The 19360-nt window shown below is 38.7% G+C and overlaps 1 protein-coding gene across 2 annotated transcripts in view; it reads left to right on the plus strand.

The window, feature by feature from the left end:
- The first annotated feature begins 4597 nt into the window (after positions 1-4597).
- Positions 4598-19360, plus strand: part of dip2cb (disco-interacting protein 2 homolog Cb) — a 52530-nt gene continuing 37767 nt past the window's right edge. For both annotated transcript variants that reach the window (XM_052128826.1, XM_052128827.1), the window contains exon 1: positions 4598-4951. In XM_052128826.1, coding sequence (XP_051984786.1) covers positions 4873-4951 — 79 coding nt within the window. In that variant the 5' untranslated portion in view covers positions 4598-4872. The remainder of the gene's footprint in view (positions 4952-19360) is intronic.

Here is a 19360-nt window from a genome sequence, read left to right on the forward strand (position 1 = left end):
AAATCCAAATAACTTAACAGATCTTTATTGTAAAGGGTTTAAACAATGTTTTCCATGCTTGTTCAATGAACCATAAACAATTCATGAACATGCATTCATTAATTGCATAAATGCAGATGTGGCCCGGGGAATAAATGCAATGTCTGTACTGTGAGACGCCTAAGACAGCGCTACAGGGAGAGGAAGGACAGCTGATCATCCTCGCAGTGGCAGACCGCATGTAACAACGCCTGCACAGGATCAGTATATTCGAATATTACACCTGCGGGATAGGTACAGGAAAGCAAAAACAACTGCTTAAGTTACACCAGGAATCCACAATCCCTCCATCAATGCGCAGACTGTCCGCAATAGGCTGAGAGACAAACCCACCTTCGCTGGACCAGATAGGACTGGCAAAAAGTGCTCTTCACTGATGATTTTGTTTAGTGAGTTTTGTCTCAACAGGGGTGATGGTCAGACTTGCGTTTATCGAAGTAATGAGCGTTACACTAAGGCCTGTATTCTGGAGTGGGATCGATTTGGAGGTTGTCCGTCATGGTCCGTCATGGTCTGGGGCAGTGTGACACAGCATCATCGGACTGAGCTTGCTGTCATTGCAGGCAATCACAATGCTGTGCGTTACAGGGAATACATCCTCCTCCCTCATGTGGTACTCTTCCTGCTGGCACATTCTGACATGACCCTCCAACATGACAATGTCACTGCTTGTTCTCTGCATGATTTCCTGCAAGACAGGAATGTCAGTGTTCTGCCATTCCCAGCGAAGAGCCCGGATCTCAATCCCATGAGGATGTCTGGGACCTGTTGGATAGGACCAGTGAGGACTAGGGCCATTCCCCCACAAATGTCCGGGAACTTGCAAGGGCCTTGGTGGAAGAGTGGGGTGACATCTCACAGCAAGATCTGGCAAATCTGGTGAAGTCCATGAGGAGGAGATGCACTGCAGTACTTAAAGGGTAACTAAACCCTAAACCAACTTTTTTTAGTTAATGATCTGTAAGCATGGGGCTTTATTAGTACTGGTCATTGATTCAAGTAATTTTTTGGACATTTGTGTTTAAAGTGTTTTAATTCTACAATATATGGTGTTAAAAACGTCTGAGTGCTGCCCTCTTCAGGTTGAACGGTGGCTACTGCAGTTGAATTTTCCTATTGGCTGTTGCGGTACTTCGTGACGTAAGCGGTGACAGCTGACGTAAGCAGGTTCCAGCTCACCACGCCAGATTCATGTAGGCCTACATGTCGTCTTGCGACCGTGTGAGGAATAATAATAACATAGAGTCTGACAGCAGCTGTCAATTAATCCGTCACTACGAGTCTCAGGTGCATTAACAATGTGTCTTAATGGTGTTTTATTAACAAAGTTCAGGAGGAGCAAGTTAATTTAATCCGACCAATCACACAGCAAGAGTAAGAGTATATAAATGCTGCTTACCTCTATGTAGCATTGAGTTTCTGGCATTCGGCCTCGACCATTGCCCACGAACAGAGCTTTTCAAACTGGTCCTCCCGCACAGGAGATTCCTGTCAGCCGCATTATTGCCGCACAGCTCGTTTAGGGCATGATCTATTCAGCGATTTCATGTTGGAAGATGACTTCAATTTGGAACTCAGTGGCAATCATGCAACAAACAAACCCTTTCCAAAGACACTACTCTAATTATAGACTGTCTAGAGATTATCTTATCTAATCAATGCAGATATTTTTGGCACAAACGCACTGCCACAGCATCACCCGCCTTGACATACGTTTCGCCTCCTCGCAGCACCCGAGCTCGTCGGAGAAAACTCCGCACACACCAGAGTTTGAGGAACTCAGCGTGAAAGCTGGAGGAGCTCAAGGAGAACACGCAGCACCAACCGTAGCCTGTGCTCCAATTTTCTGGGAGTCGAGTGGAGCATTCCCTCCTCACAAAACTATTGCTATTAGATGCTTCATATATGCAAGACATACATCGTACCGCAGGTGGTGTTAATACTCCTAAGGAATTAATGGCCACAAGCGAATCCCACCCCATGTCAAATTATTCAGAGTTAACGAAATGACTCGCATTACGTTGGAAAACAATCAACAAAATTCCAACCATACATCTAAGTTAAATAAACACCAGACTATGGTATTTATCTGGGTACGTAGTTTTAGGTGCCTTCTAATTTCACGACAAACCAACTTAAATGATGTTATACGTACACACACACCCTGCCTTTTCTGCCCCACGCTTTAGGGCATAACAATCCCTCCTGCACACAATAGCTCTCCACAAGCTAATTTCTCTGCCACAGTCTTTCAGTGTTTCAGCCAAAATGTTACTCCCCAATTCCCCCAAGTGGACCCTAGCATGAGGCTGCAACTGCAAGCATTCATTCTATCTTCCTTGGCAACTCTGCCCATCTTGCACACAAGTCTAGGTAAGCATCCCCTTCCCTTCCTGTATGTAGTTTCAGGTTCCATTCTCTTTTTGGGAGGGGGAGCTGTCGTTAAAATCAGTCGGCTCCTCTTTTTCCTTCCAAAACATCACTTCTGCGTCTCATGAAGCTACAATGTCAGCGACTTGCTGTTCTGTTTCTTGGCTTCTTTTGGGGGGCATTCAAGCTCAGGTTAAGTCTCGAGCCTCAAGCCCTCTGCCAGGGACACAATACACATATGTTTACCCTATCCTCACTGCAGGATTACATTAACTTGTGAACTATTGAACTCCTCTTTTTATCAAATGGGCCCTAAAAGGTTTCCACATCTCCCTGGGTGCAGCAGTTTTACCACATTTGCCTATATAAATGCAATGCTCGTGCAGAACCAAAGTTCATCACGTGGTCTGAACTGATGTGGTGTTTCTATGCCACAGACACATGTGCACTCTGTTTTATGGCTTCTCTGAGGTGGTTATTACTGTCTGGCTCATGACTTTAGCCTATGCTTTATACTGTGTTTTTTTACAAGGTTATCAGAGAGGCTATATACGCCTTTTAGAACATAACTTGCTTACCAAAAGCAATAAAACACATCGAACCTAAAAAGTAGATGTTGCTAATTCCTATCTTTAAGCATGCCGTACATAAGAGGAAACAAACATTCTGCCTTGGCAAAAGTGTTGGAGAACACTTCCTTATCTGGGATCGGAGCACAAAAAATCTTTACCCTGGGATCAGCCAAAAAGTAGTCTGGAAATTTGTGTAGTCTGTGCTCCACCTTAACTGTGTGTTCTTGGATTTTGAGAACACTGTCAACAACATACAATAACTGGAAAAGTGGAGAAACAGGTTTTTAATGTCAATAGTCTTGGGAAAGATGATAATCAGGTGATCATGACAGGTGCATACTCTGGAGAAACACGTCACATCATACTAATGGATAGTTCTCATTGTAATATAAAAAGCCTTTGTTCCTCTCAGCATTCACTGCATCACTGCACTCTTGATGCTGTCAGAACACCACTCACCTGCAGGAGGCATTATAGTTACTCCAAATGAAAAGATCTACATTTATTTCCAAACAAATGAAAAACTAATACCAAAATATAGTCTTAGACATTTAAATTGTATATATAGTCTCTTATTTATTATTTTAAAATATATTATTTATTTCTTGTATTTTTAATCAATTTAAATGATTTGTGTATATGTTTTTGTTTATGTATATATATATATATATATATATATATATATATATATATATATATATATATATATATATATATATATATAAAGCCGTAATCGCGATTCGTTTTTCGATTTATTATGCAGCCCTGATTACGATTATGGCTGCCATGATTATGTAATGGTGAAAACCGACGAACTCATTGCATATTGCACCACTCACTTGTGTGTTAAATATACTGCAAATGAGCAACAGGACAAAACTAAAACGTTCTAATGAAGTAATTCATTTATTATGATGATTAGACAACTTTGTTTTTAATGAGAGCATTCGCGAGAGTGCAGAACTTTGTGCAGATCGAGCGTCACTGAGCTCGCGCCGAAGTGCAGGTCTCAAACAGTGTAATCCTGCAGTGAGTGACAGCAATCATTGTGATGGGGGAGTTTGTCGAGTTGCTCGATTTCTTTGTACAATTTATTAAAAATGTAATAACAGTTTTGTTTTGTCATGTTAATATTACAAATAAAGTAATTTAATTGTTTTATACATTTAAATTATTTTATTATATATATTCAAACAAATATAATTATTTAAATATAGAAAACAATGCATTAAATTAATTTGTAAATAACATAAAAATACTTAAAATATTGTATTTAAAGAGGGTAGATTAATTTTATCTTTACATAAATATTTCAGTACTGTAATGTCATTGCTTTAAAAAGAGCAAATGTCACTAAATAGGTTTAAATGTGGCTTTTGTCATTTTATTCACTCGGTTACAGCATGATTTGTTATAAAACTGATGGATAACTGTGAATCTTTATTATTATATTATACTTTTAAACTGACGCATGATGCATAAAGCGCCCCACATTCACCCGGGACGTTTTTGATATTAGAGAAGGTCGTTACATCTGCTTCCACTTTCCGTTACAGTCGCACGCTCTGTCGCCCTCGTCTGGGTTTGAACGAGCACCGAGGTCACGTGAACGCGACGGCAGCAGCAGCGGGCACGGTGGCACCTCAGTGGAAATACGGGCGGCTTCACTCTCCTGTTCACCGCTACATTTAGAAGCAGTAACGAGCGACACCAGTACGTCCTCTTACCGAAAAACCCGCCGGTGATGGCGCGTATCCAGTAACCCAACGGCTCGCTCTCCGTGCGTTGCGCGTACACTCATGCGGTCTATTTTTGCACGGTAAAAGACGATTGACACCGTGCGCTCGGGAGACACACACAGGAACCGAGGCTCGGATGTGTAGGAATCGCAATGACAGACCGTGATTCGTTACCGCTGCCTTTGGAGGTGCGAGCGCGGCTCGCGGAACTGGAGCTGGAGCTATCTGAGGGTGAGTTGCCTGTTTGCCCGGTCAGTTTAGACGGAGATTACCGGAGCATGAGGGAGAGAGTGAACGACAGAGGTAGAGATGAGCGCGCGCTGCGTATTTGGACCAGATTTGCATGAGTGTGCTGTGTTTACGTTTGCAGAATCGGACAAAGCGGTTCTGGTGACAGAAATGGATTTTATGTGGCACAGCACTCTCCTGTTGGGATGCTATTTTGAAGGGAGACGTGGTTTGGAATTTACAAAAAGCAATCTCTCTCTCTCTCTCCCTCCCCCTGTGTGTGCGTGTCTGTGTGTGTGTGTGTGTGTGTGTGTGTGTGGGGCCTATACATATATATACTGGCGGCCAAAAGTTTGGAGTAATGTACCGATTTTGCTATGGAAAGGAATTGGTACTTGTATTCACCAAAGTGGCATTCAGCTGATCACAATGTATAGTCTGGACATTGATAACGTGAAAAATTACTATTACACTTTGAAAACATTTTTAGAACTCCTTAAACTACTTCAAAGAGTTCTCATCAAAAAATCCTCCATGTGAAGCAATGACAGCTTTGCAGATCCTTGGCATTTTAGCTGTCTGTTTGCCTAGACACTCGTGTGACATTTCACCCGTCTTTTCGGGCACTTCTCACGCACCTAGCTGACTACACAGTCTAGCTGATCCCACAAAAGCTCAATGGGGTCAAGAGCCATAACACTCTTTTCCAATTATCTGTTGTCCAATGACTGTTTCTTTTGCCACTCTAACCTTTTCTTTTTTGTTTTCTGTTTCAAAAGTGCCTTTTTCTTTGCAATTCTTCCCATAATGTCTGCACCCCTGAGTCGTCTCTTATCTAATCTCTTAATGTGACTAAAATCCCTAATTTATAAACTAGCATACAGTATAGGGGCAACATTGCAGTATGTTTATTGTGTTTATTCCCACAGATTCACAACACAATCCCCTACTCCCAATCTTACCGTACAAAATTAACCGTGGTTTTACTACATTAACCATAGTATCACTGTGGTATTTTGTGGTTAAGTCATAGTAACCACAAAATGTAACTTGGTTACTATATTAACAGTATATTACTGTAGTAGCATTACTGTAGTACTGTTCATTACAAAAAACATGGTAACTGCAATATTACTTGGTTAATCTTACCCGGAACAAACCTTATTCTCAACCACAAACATTTATATTCATTTTTATTATAAATAGTATTAAAGGAAGTATTGATAGGGGTGACAGGCAACTCGGAAATGGGAAAAAAAACATCATTTTAAGAATTGTCCATTGCAAATTACATATTGATGCACTAATCTGAATATTATAAGTGTAAATGTAGTATTTCAGCTGCTTTAACTGGTCACCATTTTATTTAAGCTTTTTGCCATTTTTAATAACTTTTTAGGCTTTTTGCTCTCAAGTAGTCCTGTGGAGTTACAAATTTATTTTGAAAAGTAGACTACAAAATATTGCATGTTGTCTCTTAATCAGTATCTGATTACTAAAAACTGCATTTACAATAATCATAAAATAAGGAGATTATAAAAAAGGGTAGCATGTCACACTGCAGGACAGTGAGTGGGGACATAATCCTGATCTGAAAGACAGTGGGGCCACATGGGTAATTAGTGCATAAGTGTGTGTGTGTGTTTTGGAGTTCATCATGTTTCACAGAGATTGCATCATTTGATGGACAAGGATGATTCCCCTTATTAGGGCACATCTGCCACCATTTCTGTGTGCATGATAGACTGCTCTGTTATTTTGTATACTAAAAATGGACATTAAATAATTTTTACCTCCATCATGATGCTTGTTCCAGCACAAATAGTCAGTAGTTCAGATTGAGAATGTTCCTGTTGACATCTGACTCTGTCCAAAAAAGGGTCTTGAATACTTATAAGGAGCAGATATTTCCAAGAATGCATTGTTCTTGAGCTATTTACTGAAAATGCTATTTAATTTAAAAAACATCGCCAAGAGCATGAGAGCCGTGTTAGCTCTGTACTAGAACTGTTTAAAAAATTAGGGAGTGTGACATTTGGATTAATAATAAGCTTGTCATATATTACAATATCCCATTTGTGTGTGTGTGTGGGTGTTTGTTGTCACTATTCTGTTGCTTTTGCTTCTGGCCTAGTTTCCACGCATGCTGCCATTTGATTGGCCTTCTTGCCTACAGGCAAGTGCTTCATTGGTTTACAGCCTCTCATGCTGTGTTCTGATTGGCTCTGAGGACAAAGGCTTAGGGGGGCAGAACAGTCATCCTGGAGGATTAGGGTTTTCACTGATCAAAGAAACTTACGCTAATTCACTCGTGTAGAATATAACCATGTAAACTGTTGCAAAGTTTTGAATTGCATCAGTGAAGTACTGATATTTCCAGGAAAAAGGATCTTGTTGAAACAGCAATGGACAGGTGATCTGTGTGTTTCAGAATGTCAATCACTTTTATTCCTTATGTGTACAGGTGTCAGTACGGTATCGACATAAGGTACCTGCACAATTATCACTGTTTACATATGGGAGTCCATAAATGTTCCAGCGAGACACTCTGCGAGCAATGAATAGAAAATATACATAACAGAAACAGATAAAGCATCTCGACATGCAAACAGTTGTCCTTGCTGAAGAATAAATGGAAGTGCTTTTATAAAATTATAAGCTTCACATTTCAGCTTTAAACCCTCAGAAAATGGTCCCCATTCCCTTCTATTGTAAGTGCTTCACTGTGACAGATATTTGATTTTTTTTTTTTAAAGAAAAGGACAGACACATTTTTTGTGGTAATCAACATTATACCACAAATGCTGTGGATTGAGCTCCACTTGTATTTAACTTTGAATATTCCTTTTAAAACAGTCATAAAATAAATAACAGGTAAGCCAAATCTAAGAGAGAGCAAAATGTGCGGAAAAACATGTGTGACGAGGAGGAGGGCGTGGCCGGCCGTGATGGAGTATGGCCGGCACTGAATTAGCTGATCAGATGGAGAGTGAGATAAGGGGCAGCTGGAGATGCCGGTTTGAGAGAGAGAGATGTATGCGGTCACGTTGCATATGTGTCTGTTTATGTTTGTTTTAAGTTGAATCTATTCAGCCGGTTCCCGCCTCCTCATTGCCCATCCTTTACCTGTTACATCATGTATTTCACAACGTCCATTATGATTTAATATGACAGCTGTTCGGTAAAGAGCATTAAACAATACCAATTACGATGTAAAAAATGAAATGTACTATAATCCTAATGTATTGTTCTAAACATATTTATTGTGCACACAGAATAAAAGATAGTTTAACCAGTTAAGCACTCAGCACATTGTGGGAAAATAGCCTTTTTGATCAGCAGGGTAAAAATGGCACACCTAGCATAAAATTGTTGTTTTCTAGACTACTTACTCAGAGCATACTTTTTTGATGACGGACCTGACTAACCTGAGGCGATTATCCTGCACTAGTAAAATTTTCCCGCTCCTTGGGAAAATAACTTACAAGCACACACAGATTTAAAGCAGACTCAAATGTGAAAACATACATAGCAACTTGCAAGCCAACGTTTTGGAAATCTGCTTCCCGCACCACCACCGAAGTGATTTCCAAAGCTACTTTGCTTGTCTTGAGAGTAGTCTTGAGGTAGTCAGCATCAATACTCCCTGAGCTACACAGGTCCCCTATTTATATTTAAAATGTAGCTAACATTATCATCTCAGTCATTTATGTGCATCCTTTGTAAACATATAAAGTCAAACGTAAACATATAAAATGTTGAACGACTAGTAATTCCAATGTCGACTAGCAGCATTAGTACCATTTGTCGACTAGTCTCGCACACCCCTAATATTTAGTGCGGTGTGCTTTGTTGTGTGCTGAACATTTTGGCAGATGTAGAAGGTCATCCAGGTATTTCATGAGTTAGCAGCCTGTTTCAATCATTGCACTCTCTTCTAAGAAATGGTAAGAAAGGGTTAGGACATGACAAGTATGCAGAGACACTGGGAATGCTGAGGTGGCAGTGAACAAGGTCAGTCTAAATCAGGTCTGTTTGAGCTGAGAAACAGCTTAAAATGGTTATCATCAGTTATCTTTAAGAGGAAAAAGTCTGACTCTGGTTTGGCAGTTGGCTGTTTTTGTGTTGCCATGTGATATCCAGGCCAATATTTCAATGAAAAAGTCTTAAAGACAAATGTGTAAAGATGTCTTTAGTTAATGTTAGTTATTGAAAATATAATTGTTCATTGTTAATGTTAGTTCGTAATGCATTAACTAATGTTAATAAGTACAACTTTTGATTTGAAATATGTATTAGTAGAAATTGAATTGAATGATTAACGAAGATTAATAAATGTTGTAAAAGTATTGTTTATTTGTTAGTTCATGTTAACTACTGTTGTTAACTAATGTTTGCAAATGGAACCTTATTGTAAAATGTAAAAATTTTGAAAACTTGTGTTTTGTGTGTGTATATGAGTTGTGTGCGCTTTTATTGTGAATAATCTATGAACGTTTAAGTGACAAACAAGACAAAAAACTTTAATACTTAATGTGAGTGTGTGTGTGTATTACTGGGTTGTCATGGGAAGTTACTCTTTCCGCAACTGCAGCTGTCCAAATGCCCTTCGTAATGCTATTTTTATTCTCTCCTCTTCTTTTTCTCTCTCATGTACACACATAACTTGCAGTACTGCCTCAAATAGATCAGAGTCATTTACGTATTTTTCTTTTGTACTAGTGATTGAGCACTATACGAGTTCATTAATCATTACACATCATTATTGCTGTATGGAATGATATTCCGGACATTATTCAAAAGGAATTGCAAATTGTATTTGCAATTGCGTTTTCAATTTGTGGACGCATAAAATGTGACATAATCCAAACGCAATTGCAAATCGCGCATTACGGTTTGCATTTTCGTTTAAGCGAACGCGCAGTGACTGCCAGATTTCAAATGGAAAAGCAAAGTCCGTTTGCAACTGTGTTTCCCATATCTTACGAGTTTTGGCCCTGTCATATTTAAATAGCAATTTCAATTACCATGTCTGCTTTTTCACTTTCTCAGCGTCGCGTATGTAGTAGTGTTGTCAAAAATATCGATATTTCGACAAATATCGATACTAAAATATCTGAACGGTACCAATACTAATTTCCCGAAGTATCGATACTAGCCGAGCTGTCACTTTCACTTCTCTCCAAAGGCGCGTTGACAAACACCACACACACACACACACACACGACTTGTCTCATTCGGCTCTGGTTAAATAGCAAAAGTGAAGTGAATGTAAAGATGGCGAGTGCATGCGCGCCCACGACCAGTTTTGGTTGATAAAGAACACAGCAGGAGTGCTATCTGGAAATATTTTTGATATGAAGCCAGACATCCCAAGTCTCCCGGAAGTTCCGGAGTCTCCCGCATATTGATAGCTTCTCCCTGATGCCCGCAAATTAGTTCAAATCTCCCGGAATCTATAAGCACATGTGAGACAGAACATACTGCGCAGCATAACATAGATAGCGCAGCACACAACATACATAGCGCGTGACGGCTGAGAGGGAGAGAGCGAGAGACCTTATGAAAGCTAGTCAACCCCAACACCCCCACCCCTTGACGTTTAAGTATCTTTTGTTGACATTGAGATTGGATTTGATTTGACTTGGAAATACAAAAGATTGCACTTTTTATTTACTTGCACTTTATTGGTTTTTGAATGTATGGCAATCTGAGAGGCTTTTGAACAAGTGCACTACCTCTGGACATTTTGTTCATGTAAAATATACCTCATTGTCATGTTCTAGACTTAGTTCTACCCCCTTAATATAGTGGCAGTTTTTTTTCTCCGTGGTATCGAAAATGGTATCGAATATCGATATTTTTCAAGGTATCGTATCGAAGTAAGAAATTCTAGTATCGTGACAACACTAGTATGTAGCCAGCCAAAACTCAAATGGAATACTAATTCCCTTAGTATTTCCATTTCCGATGCCTTACACAGAAACCTGTCAATCAGGGTCAAGGGTGGGATTATGCTATGGGGCGTGTTTGTCTTGGGAAGTGACATCACTCACAGTCTATCAGGATCAATAATTAGCACTGCACTTTATTCATCTATAATCTCACACTGGACTGTCAACATATTCTTCTCAATATACTACTTCATAGATATATATATATATATATATATTTCATATACTCCTACTTATTGTATTGTATATTGTGTGTATTGTTTACTGTACATTGTATATTATTATTGTGTTGTGTAATTATATGTTAATTTGATATGTAAATTGTGTTGTGTAAGTATGTTGTTTATTGTAATTGGTATATGTCTCGTCACTGTCATGACTGCTATGTTGCTCGGAACTGCACACAAGAATTTCACCTACTGTTGCACTTGTGTACATGGTAGTGTGACAATAAAGTGATTTGATTTGATAAACCGGCCTCTGTTCAGGGCATCACCTCTTGACCGTCGACTGTGAGTGATGTCACTTCCCAAGACAAACACGCCCCATAGCATAATCCCACCCTTGACCCTGATTGACAGGTTTCTGTGTAAGGCATCGGAAATGGAAATACTAAGGGAATTAGTATTCCATTTGAGTATTAGAAAATCAGTTATTTTGAATTCTTATAATAAAGGTGGCTTAAATTTCATTGATTTTGATTCTCTTAACAACCTTAAAAATTAATTGGCTTAAACGCTTCCTTCACAATCAATCTTCTATTTGGAGTATAATCCCAAGATATATTTTTTCTCAATTAGGAGGTATACATTTTCTTTTAATGTGCAATTATTCAATTAGTAAACTTCCTGTCAAACTTTCCAATTATCATCAGCAGATGCTTATGGCTTGGAAACTTATTTACAAGCATAATTTCTCGCCACACAATTTTTTAATTTGTAACAACTGTAATATTCTTCATAAGAGGAAATCTTTATTTCTTGAAAACTGGTTCAATAATGGGGTGATATTAGTAAACCAGCTATTTGATAGTGAAGGTAATTTATTTAATTATTCGATTTTGTTTCAGGATACCAATTCCCAGTATCTAGTAAAGAATTCAATATAGTTTTCAAGGCCATCTCTTTGGAAATCTGTATGCTGTTTAGAAACAATAATAGTGCTACAGTGACTTCTGTTTCTCCCCTAGCCCTGAATCTACTGTGGTTGGTTCTATTTGTTTTTCAATACATAAATCCAATTATAAAATTAGGTCATTATTTTTGGACCCTGTTACTTCAATTCCTTCCTCCATTTCTTATTGGAATAACCTTTTGATGATATTAAATGGTCATATGTTTGGTCACATCCTCAGAAATTCTTTCTAACTAATAAAGTTAAAGAAATATCCTATAAAATTATTCATAGATTTTATCCAGTTAAATACTTTTTAAAGAAATTTAGAAATGATATTGATACTTCCTGCTCTTTTGTGAAGCCTCCTCTGAAACTGTTGATCATTTGTTTTGGGAATGTCTTTTTACTCGGTCTTTCTGGAACAATATTGATGCTCTGATTGTCCTTTATCATATAGACACATTCTTTTTGGATTTTATGTTAAAAACAAGAATCTAATTAATGCTTGTTTTTGAATAAACCTTCTTTTATATATTGGAACGTTTCTTATCCATAAATGTAAATATATAAAAAGTAAACCCCACTTTAGCTTTTTCAAAGAAGAATTGAAGATGTATTTAAATACAATTTCAACTTCTGTTAACAAGAAAGCAATGAAAACATCCAGAATTAGTGCCATGTTTAATATTCTCTCTTAAGTCTGTCCTTGTTTCTTTTATTTGTAATGTTTTTTGTTTGTTTTATCACGCGCTCTGTTTGCTCCCCTCTGGTATATGATTGCATGACGCTATTTAATATTCGATCGGCTGTGTCTGATTGTTTATTTTGCGATCCCAGAGATGATTGGCATTTGCACTCGCATTATGTGCCAGTCGCATTGAGGAACATGTGTTACCTGCCGGGATGTCTGTGTATGTGGAGGAAACGGCGAAGGAGGCGTGGGAAGCGTTCTGGAGTCCTTGTGAGATCGAAGAAGATCGGGAAGTGTCCAGTCATCGGACTTGCTTCTTCGATGGCGGAGGCCGTGGTCGTGAACCTGAGATGTTCATACATTGTGCCTGTCTTCCCGTCTTCGGCGTTGATGCCTCAGTTTTCGCAGATGGTGTGCGTAAGGCGACGGTCTGCAGATCGAGGAGTTGATCGTCGGAATCTTCGCTCTCTATTACATGACAGGAGTCCGGTGGCGTTTTGTGATTCCTCTCTGCAATCCTCTTCTGATACCACTCCTACTCCAGTGACAATGGCGTTGATTAACGCGAGATCTCTGGCAAATAAGACCTTTATTTTGAACGATCTTTTTCTTTCTCATGAAATTGATTTTTTATTTGTCACTGAGACTTGGCTTAAGGCTGGTGAGATGACTTCTCTCTCTGAACTTTCTCCTCCTGGTTGCAGTTTTTTTAGTACCCCTAGGTCTGTTGGCCGGGCGGGGTCTTGCAGTTGTTTTTAAAGACAAGTTTAGGTGTAGACTTTTACCTTCTGCATCCTTTTGCACTTTTGAATCTCAGCTAATTACGCTGAATTCTTTTTAAATCTGTGTTATGTGTTTTGATTTATAGACCCCCAAATTTTCATGGGGATTTTATACAAGAGTTCTCTGAACTTTTATCTGGTATTGTCTCTTCTTTTGACAATATTCTAATTTTTGGGGATTTTAATATACATGTGTGCTGCCCTTCAAAGCCCCTGGTCAAAGAATTTTTAAATTTAATAGAGTCATTTGTTTTTTTGCAATGTGTTTTAGGTCCAACTCATGAACGTGGTCATACGCTTGACCTTGTATTATCTAAGGGATTCTCTGTTGATAGCGTGAAGATTGTCGATACTGTTTTTTCGGACCATAAGACTGTAATTTTAAGTTCTAACTTTCCTTGTGGCGCCGAGTAATATTGCTTCTGCCTCGGTTCCATCCCGCATACTCAATCCATGCACAGCTAGTAGTTTTTCAGCTGCTTTTAATGTCTCTTCTTTTTTTTCCTTGACCGAGTCACACTCTCCCTGTATGGGTTTGGAAGAGTTGGTCGATCAGTTTAATTCTTCTTGTTTAGAGATTTTAGATGTTGTGGCTCCTGTTAAAGTCAGGGAAAAAAAGTCAAATCACAGCCCTGGTTGAACAGTACTACCCGCGCTCTTAGGCAGGAGTGTAGGAGGGCTGAACGCAAATGGCTCAAAGATAAATTACAAGTCTCTTATGAGATTTTGAAGAACCATTTGAACGAATTTCAAAGAGCTGTTAAATTGGCTAGATCAAATTATTTTTCTGATATCATCTCCAGAAACTGTAATAATTCTAGAGTACTTTTCTCGACTATAAATGCTGTTCTTCATCCGACTACTACTCCTCCATTCACTCCTTCTGCTAAGATGTGTGAAGAGTTCTTAAACTTTTTTATTGGTAAAGTTGATGGAATTAGATCTCAGATTTCATCTGTTCTCAATGTTTGTTTTACTCGTGTTGACCCTACTGAATCAATTAACCTGTTTTATGCCTGTTTCTTTGCAGCAGCTTAATGATATAACTGCTCATATGAAGCCCACCAGGTCCCCTGGTGATGTGCTCCCTTCTTCCCTGTTTAAGAAGGTACTTGATTCCATTGGCCCAAGTATTCTGTCTATTATGAATACTAGTTTGTCATCTGGTGTTGTTCGGTTAGTTTTAAGCATGCGGTTATTCAGCCCCTTCTAAAAAGAAACGGCTTAGACCCTTTTGACATGAGTAGTTTTCGATCCGATTTCAAAATTGCCTTTTATTTCGAAGATACTGGAAAAAATTGTGCATGCACAGCTTAATGACTTTTTAATGAGGAATAACATCGCCGATAGATTCCAGTCAGGTTTTAGAGCTGGTCATAGTACAGAATCTGCTCTTTTGAGGGTCTCTAATGATATCCTACGAGGTGTTGATTCTGGAAACCGTGTTGTTCTGCTTTTGTTAGATCTTACAGCTGCATTTGATACAGTTGATCATAACATTCTCATTGGTCGTCTTAGGAATCAGGTTGGTATTCAGGGCTTAGCCCTGAAATGGTTCTCTTCCTATTTGAAGGATAGGACTTTTTCAGTCAGTTTAGGGGATTATTTTTCTTCTGTTGCCCCTCTTGTGTGTGGGGTTCCACAGGGCTCTATACTGGGACCAATTTTATTTTCCCTTTATATGCTCCCTCTAGGCTCGATTTTTGAGAAATTTGGGATTCAGTATCACCTGTATGCGGATGATTCTCAAATTTACTTACCACTGAAACATGGCCATAGATGTGCCATTCAGTCTCTTCGTGCATGTTTGGCCGAAGTTAAGTGTTGGCTTGCGAATAACTTTCTCCAATTAAATGAGGATAAGACCGAGATGATTTTATTTGGAAATAAGGGCTGTGTGGATGATGACTGCCTGGGGTTGTTTCCTGGGAAAAAATTGTCTAGCGTGAGGAACCTTGGTGTCATTTTTGACTCTGATCTTAAATTTGACCGGCAAATCAATGCTGTCGTTAAGAATAGTTTTTTCCATCTTAGATCAGTTTCTAAATTGAAATCTATCCTTTCTTTTGACGATATGGAGAAGGTTGTTCATGCCTTTGTGTCATCCCATTTGGATTATTGTAATGTATTGTATCTGGGTGTGAGTCAGGCTTCTCTCTTCCGCTTGCAGCTCGTTCAGAATTCAGCTGCCAGACTTTTAACGGGCACTAAGAAGAGAGAGCACATTACTCCGGTTTTAATTAAATTACATTGGTTACCCATACGATACAGAATCCAATACAAAGCTTTGTTGTATGTTTTTAAGTCTCTGCATGGCCTAGCACCTGAGTATGTTAGTGATTTAATCAGCCGTTGTCAATCAAGTAGATCTCTGCGCTCTAACGATCAACTGCTTCTCATGGTTCCGCGATCATGTTTAAGATGTAAAGGTGATCGGGCATTCTCTGTTGCAGCTCCTAGGCTCTGGAATGACCTTCCTCTGTCTGTAAAAACTTGTCCTTCATTGGGTGCTTTTCAGAGTGCGCTTAAAACTTACTTGTTCACTTTAGCTTTTGACAATGCTTTGTAAGTTTTTATGTAATATGTTTGCATTGTTTTTATGTCTTTGTTTTTACTTTTATACCTTCTGTACAGCACTTTGGTTCCACTTGTGGTTTTGAAAGTGCTCTATAAATAAAGTTGAGTTGAGTTGAGTTGAGTTTTGTGCCCTCTTCTTCTTTTTTTTTTTCTTTCTTCTCTTACTCTCTTTTCTTTTTAGACTATTGTTGAATATATTTAAATTTCTTTCACATTTCCTCTCTTAATGTATTCTGAACCATAATTTCTCTTTTGTTTTGAAAGATTGTTTGTATTTCTTGTATGTATCGTCTGTTTGTTAATATTGCAATAAAAAAAAAAAAAAATAAAAAATAGTATTCCATTTGAGTTTTGGCTGGCTACATACACGACGCTGAGAAAGTGAAAAAGCAGATGTGGTAATTGAAATTGCTATTTAAATATGACAGGGCCAAAACTGGTAAGATATGGGAAACACAGTTGCAAACGGACTTTGCTTTTCCATTTGAAATCTGGCAGTCACTGTGCGTTCGCTTAAACGAAAATGCAAACCGTAATGCGCGATTTGCAATTGCGTTTGGATTATGTCACATTTTATGCGTCCACAAATTGAAAACGCAATTGAAAATACAATTTGCAATTCCTTTTGAATAATGTCCGGAATATCATTCCATAATTGCTGTTCTTGTTATGTTATCTAGTATATTTATTTATAGTCTCAAGCATTCGATTCTCCCAAAATTTCAAAGCTTTTGCATTCATTTAGAGCTTCAGGCTATCTCAGAGCATCAGAGTGTGTGTGTGTGTGTGTGTGTGTGTGTGTGTGTGTGTGTGTGTGTGTGTGTGTTTAAGACTTGACCTAGATACAGTCTTATCATGTTGTTTATGATTGTGTTGGCATTAGTTTGGGGGTTAAGCTCTCACCTGCTAGTCTTAAATCTGTAAAAGGGGAAACCAGGATCATCCCAATACTCATGTCCAGAGGGGTGATTTTCACTCCAACATAAAGATCTTGCAATTACATTTTGTTCCTAAAATGGACGAGTGGGATTGGATTTTGGATTTGGGGGTCTTTCATAATTTTAATAATAATCATAATCGTTTTCTAGATTTCAAGTTAATGATATGATTATAAATGGTCTAGTCAAATGTCTTCATGCATAATTTCATATTGCATTTCTGATCCTTATCAGAGCTCATACAGGTGATTGTCAAATAATTGTTCCCAGTATACTCAAATTAATAATTTTTTTAAACACAAACCCAGAAACAATATCAATAGGACGTACACAGTGTACTTTTAGTTTTGTCTATAGTGTAATTATTCCCTGTGGTTCTTTTGTTATTACTGTGATAAATCTCAGTCTGAATTCTAGAGGTTCCCTTGGCAGGTGAAAAGATGCAATGATTAATATACATAGGCATTTCAGGTCAAATGGGTGTTGGGTCACATATCTGAATGATGTGATCTGCACTGAATCACAGAGTCATGAAGATGGTTTAGAGAAATTCAGATGGCCATCCAGCTGATGTTATCGTGCCATTCGTATCATGATCATTTGTACAGAGGGAGCAAGTCCCAACTCTCTCTGTAGAAAACTGTGGTATTGAATTGCTGTAGTGTTCTCACAGAAAAGGAGGTCGAAGGCCATTGTGGGGCTTGTGTAGGTCTGGTTTGTTCTTGTGTTTTTGAGTGTGTGGTGATTTTATTTGTGCTTTTATAAAGATATTACTATAACAGACATTTTTTGAGGCCCTCCAGTCTAGTGCAGGGCAACACGCTTTTAGCTTCCAAAACAACCCAAATTCCTTTCAGCTTGGATTCAGAAAGATGCTGAGAGCTTAGGGCTAGATGTAAATCCTCAGATGTGAGGTTAGTGGGTCATGCTTGAGGGGAACTTTGTGCCTCTTCACATTATCCAGTAGTAAACTGTAACCATAGAGGGACAAGGTCAGCCAAGATGATGGCTAAATTAGATAAATGAAACTCAAATGACGTTAGAACCCATGCAAAATAAAAATTTCATTTTGTCCCTTTGGCAACAGATTAATTGGAGAACTTTTACTTCAGCCTTGTGCTTCTCTGATTTACCAGTAATCACACACGTGCCTTATATTCAGTCTCAACAAAGTCTCAAACTGTGATCAGATTTGCCAAAATACCAAAGTTTGCAATTAAAAGTTTCTAACATAACATTTCTAAATAAATTCAAAACCATTTCAAAAAATTTTCCAAGGTAAAAATATCTGAGCTTTGTTATTCATAAGTGTTTCATAACTCTATATACAAGGCTGCAACAGTACATGTATCCGTGCTGAATCGAATGGATACAGGGTCTTCGGTATGGTACCCGCAGTGACACAAATTATTACATATCTTAGCATGCGTGAAACCAATATTAAAACAAAATATAACGAACAACACAAACCGAGTAGGACTAAAAAGATTGCGTAGCAACATGGGACAGCACGGAACCAAAACTTAACAGAGCAGAGCGCAACACGGTACACTAGAAACTGCTTAACGGATACGTTTTATACTAGCAAGCTCGCTATTTTTCCCAACTGTGATGGAACTAAAAAAATATAAATATGTCAGACTTAAATAAGCCAGAGATTGAAGATCGGCCACCATCTCTAAAATCTGTTGTTTGGGAACATTATAATTTTGCAGTAAACTACATTGATACTGGGCAACATGTAGTGAACAGGACGAAGGCTGTGTGTCCGAAGTCGGGTATGTAGGAAGCATATCTAACATAATGACTCAACTAGCCATGCTAGTTAATGTTCTGTAGCAGGTACATCAGGACTACTCCCACTGAAACTTCCAGAGCCCCGCTTCTTGCTCTCTCTCATTGGCTGTAGGTCATTCAGTTGCTGTTTTATTCAGTTAAAACACATTTCACACTGCACGATTTGGAGTCGCAGACCGGTCCGGATATTTAACATTCTAGATATCTCGCTGACATCGGCGACGCATCGGCGATTCTCTCAAATCGCGTCTTTGATAGTTCATACATTGCAATCTTTGCTCACGGGAGCGAGCTCCAATTTGCCCACGATTTCAGTGTAGTGTAAACTCGGCATTAGTCTTGCAACGACGTTCAAGGAGCCTCTCACTGCAAGCTCAGACAGCAAAAACGGATGCCATTTTAGTATTTATTGCTGCAGATATGCGACCATACTCAGTCGTTGAGAACACAGGATTTAAGCATCTGCTTAATGCGCTTGAGCCCAGTTATGAGGTTCCTACAACAATGCATTTTAGGAATTCTGTAGTGTCCACAAGCACACGCAGCAATTGTCCTAG

The sequence above is a fragment of the Xyrauchen texanus genome, chromosome 6, assembly GCF_025860055.1.
Source record: "Xyrauchen texanus isolate HMW12.3.18 chromosome 6, RBS_HiC_50CHRs, whole genome shotgun sequence".
NCBI classification, from domain to species: Eukaryota; Metazoa; Chordata; class Actinopteri; order Cypriniformes; family Catostomidae; genus Xyrauchen; species Xyrauchen texanus.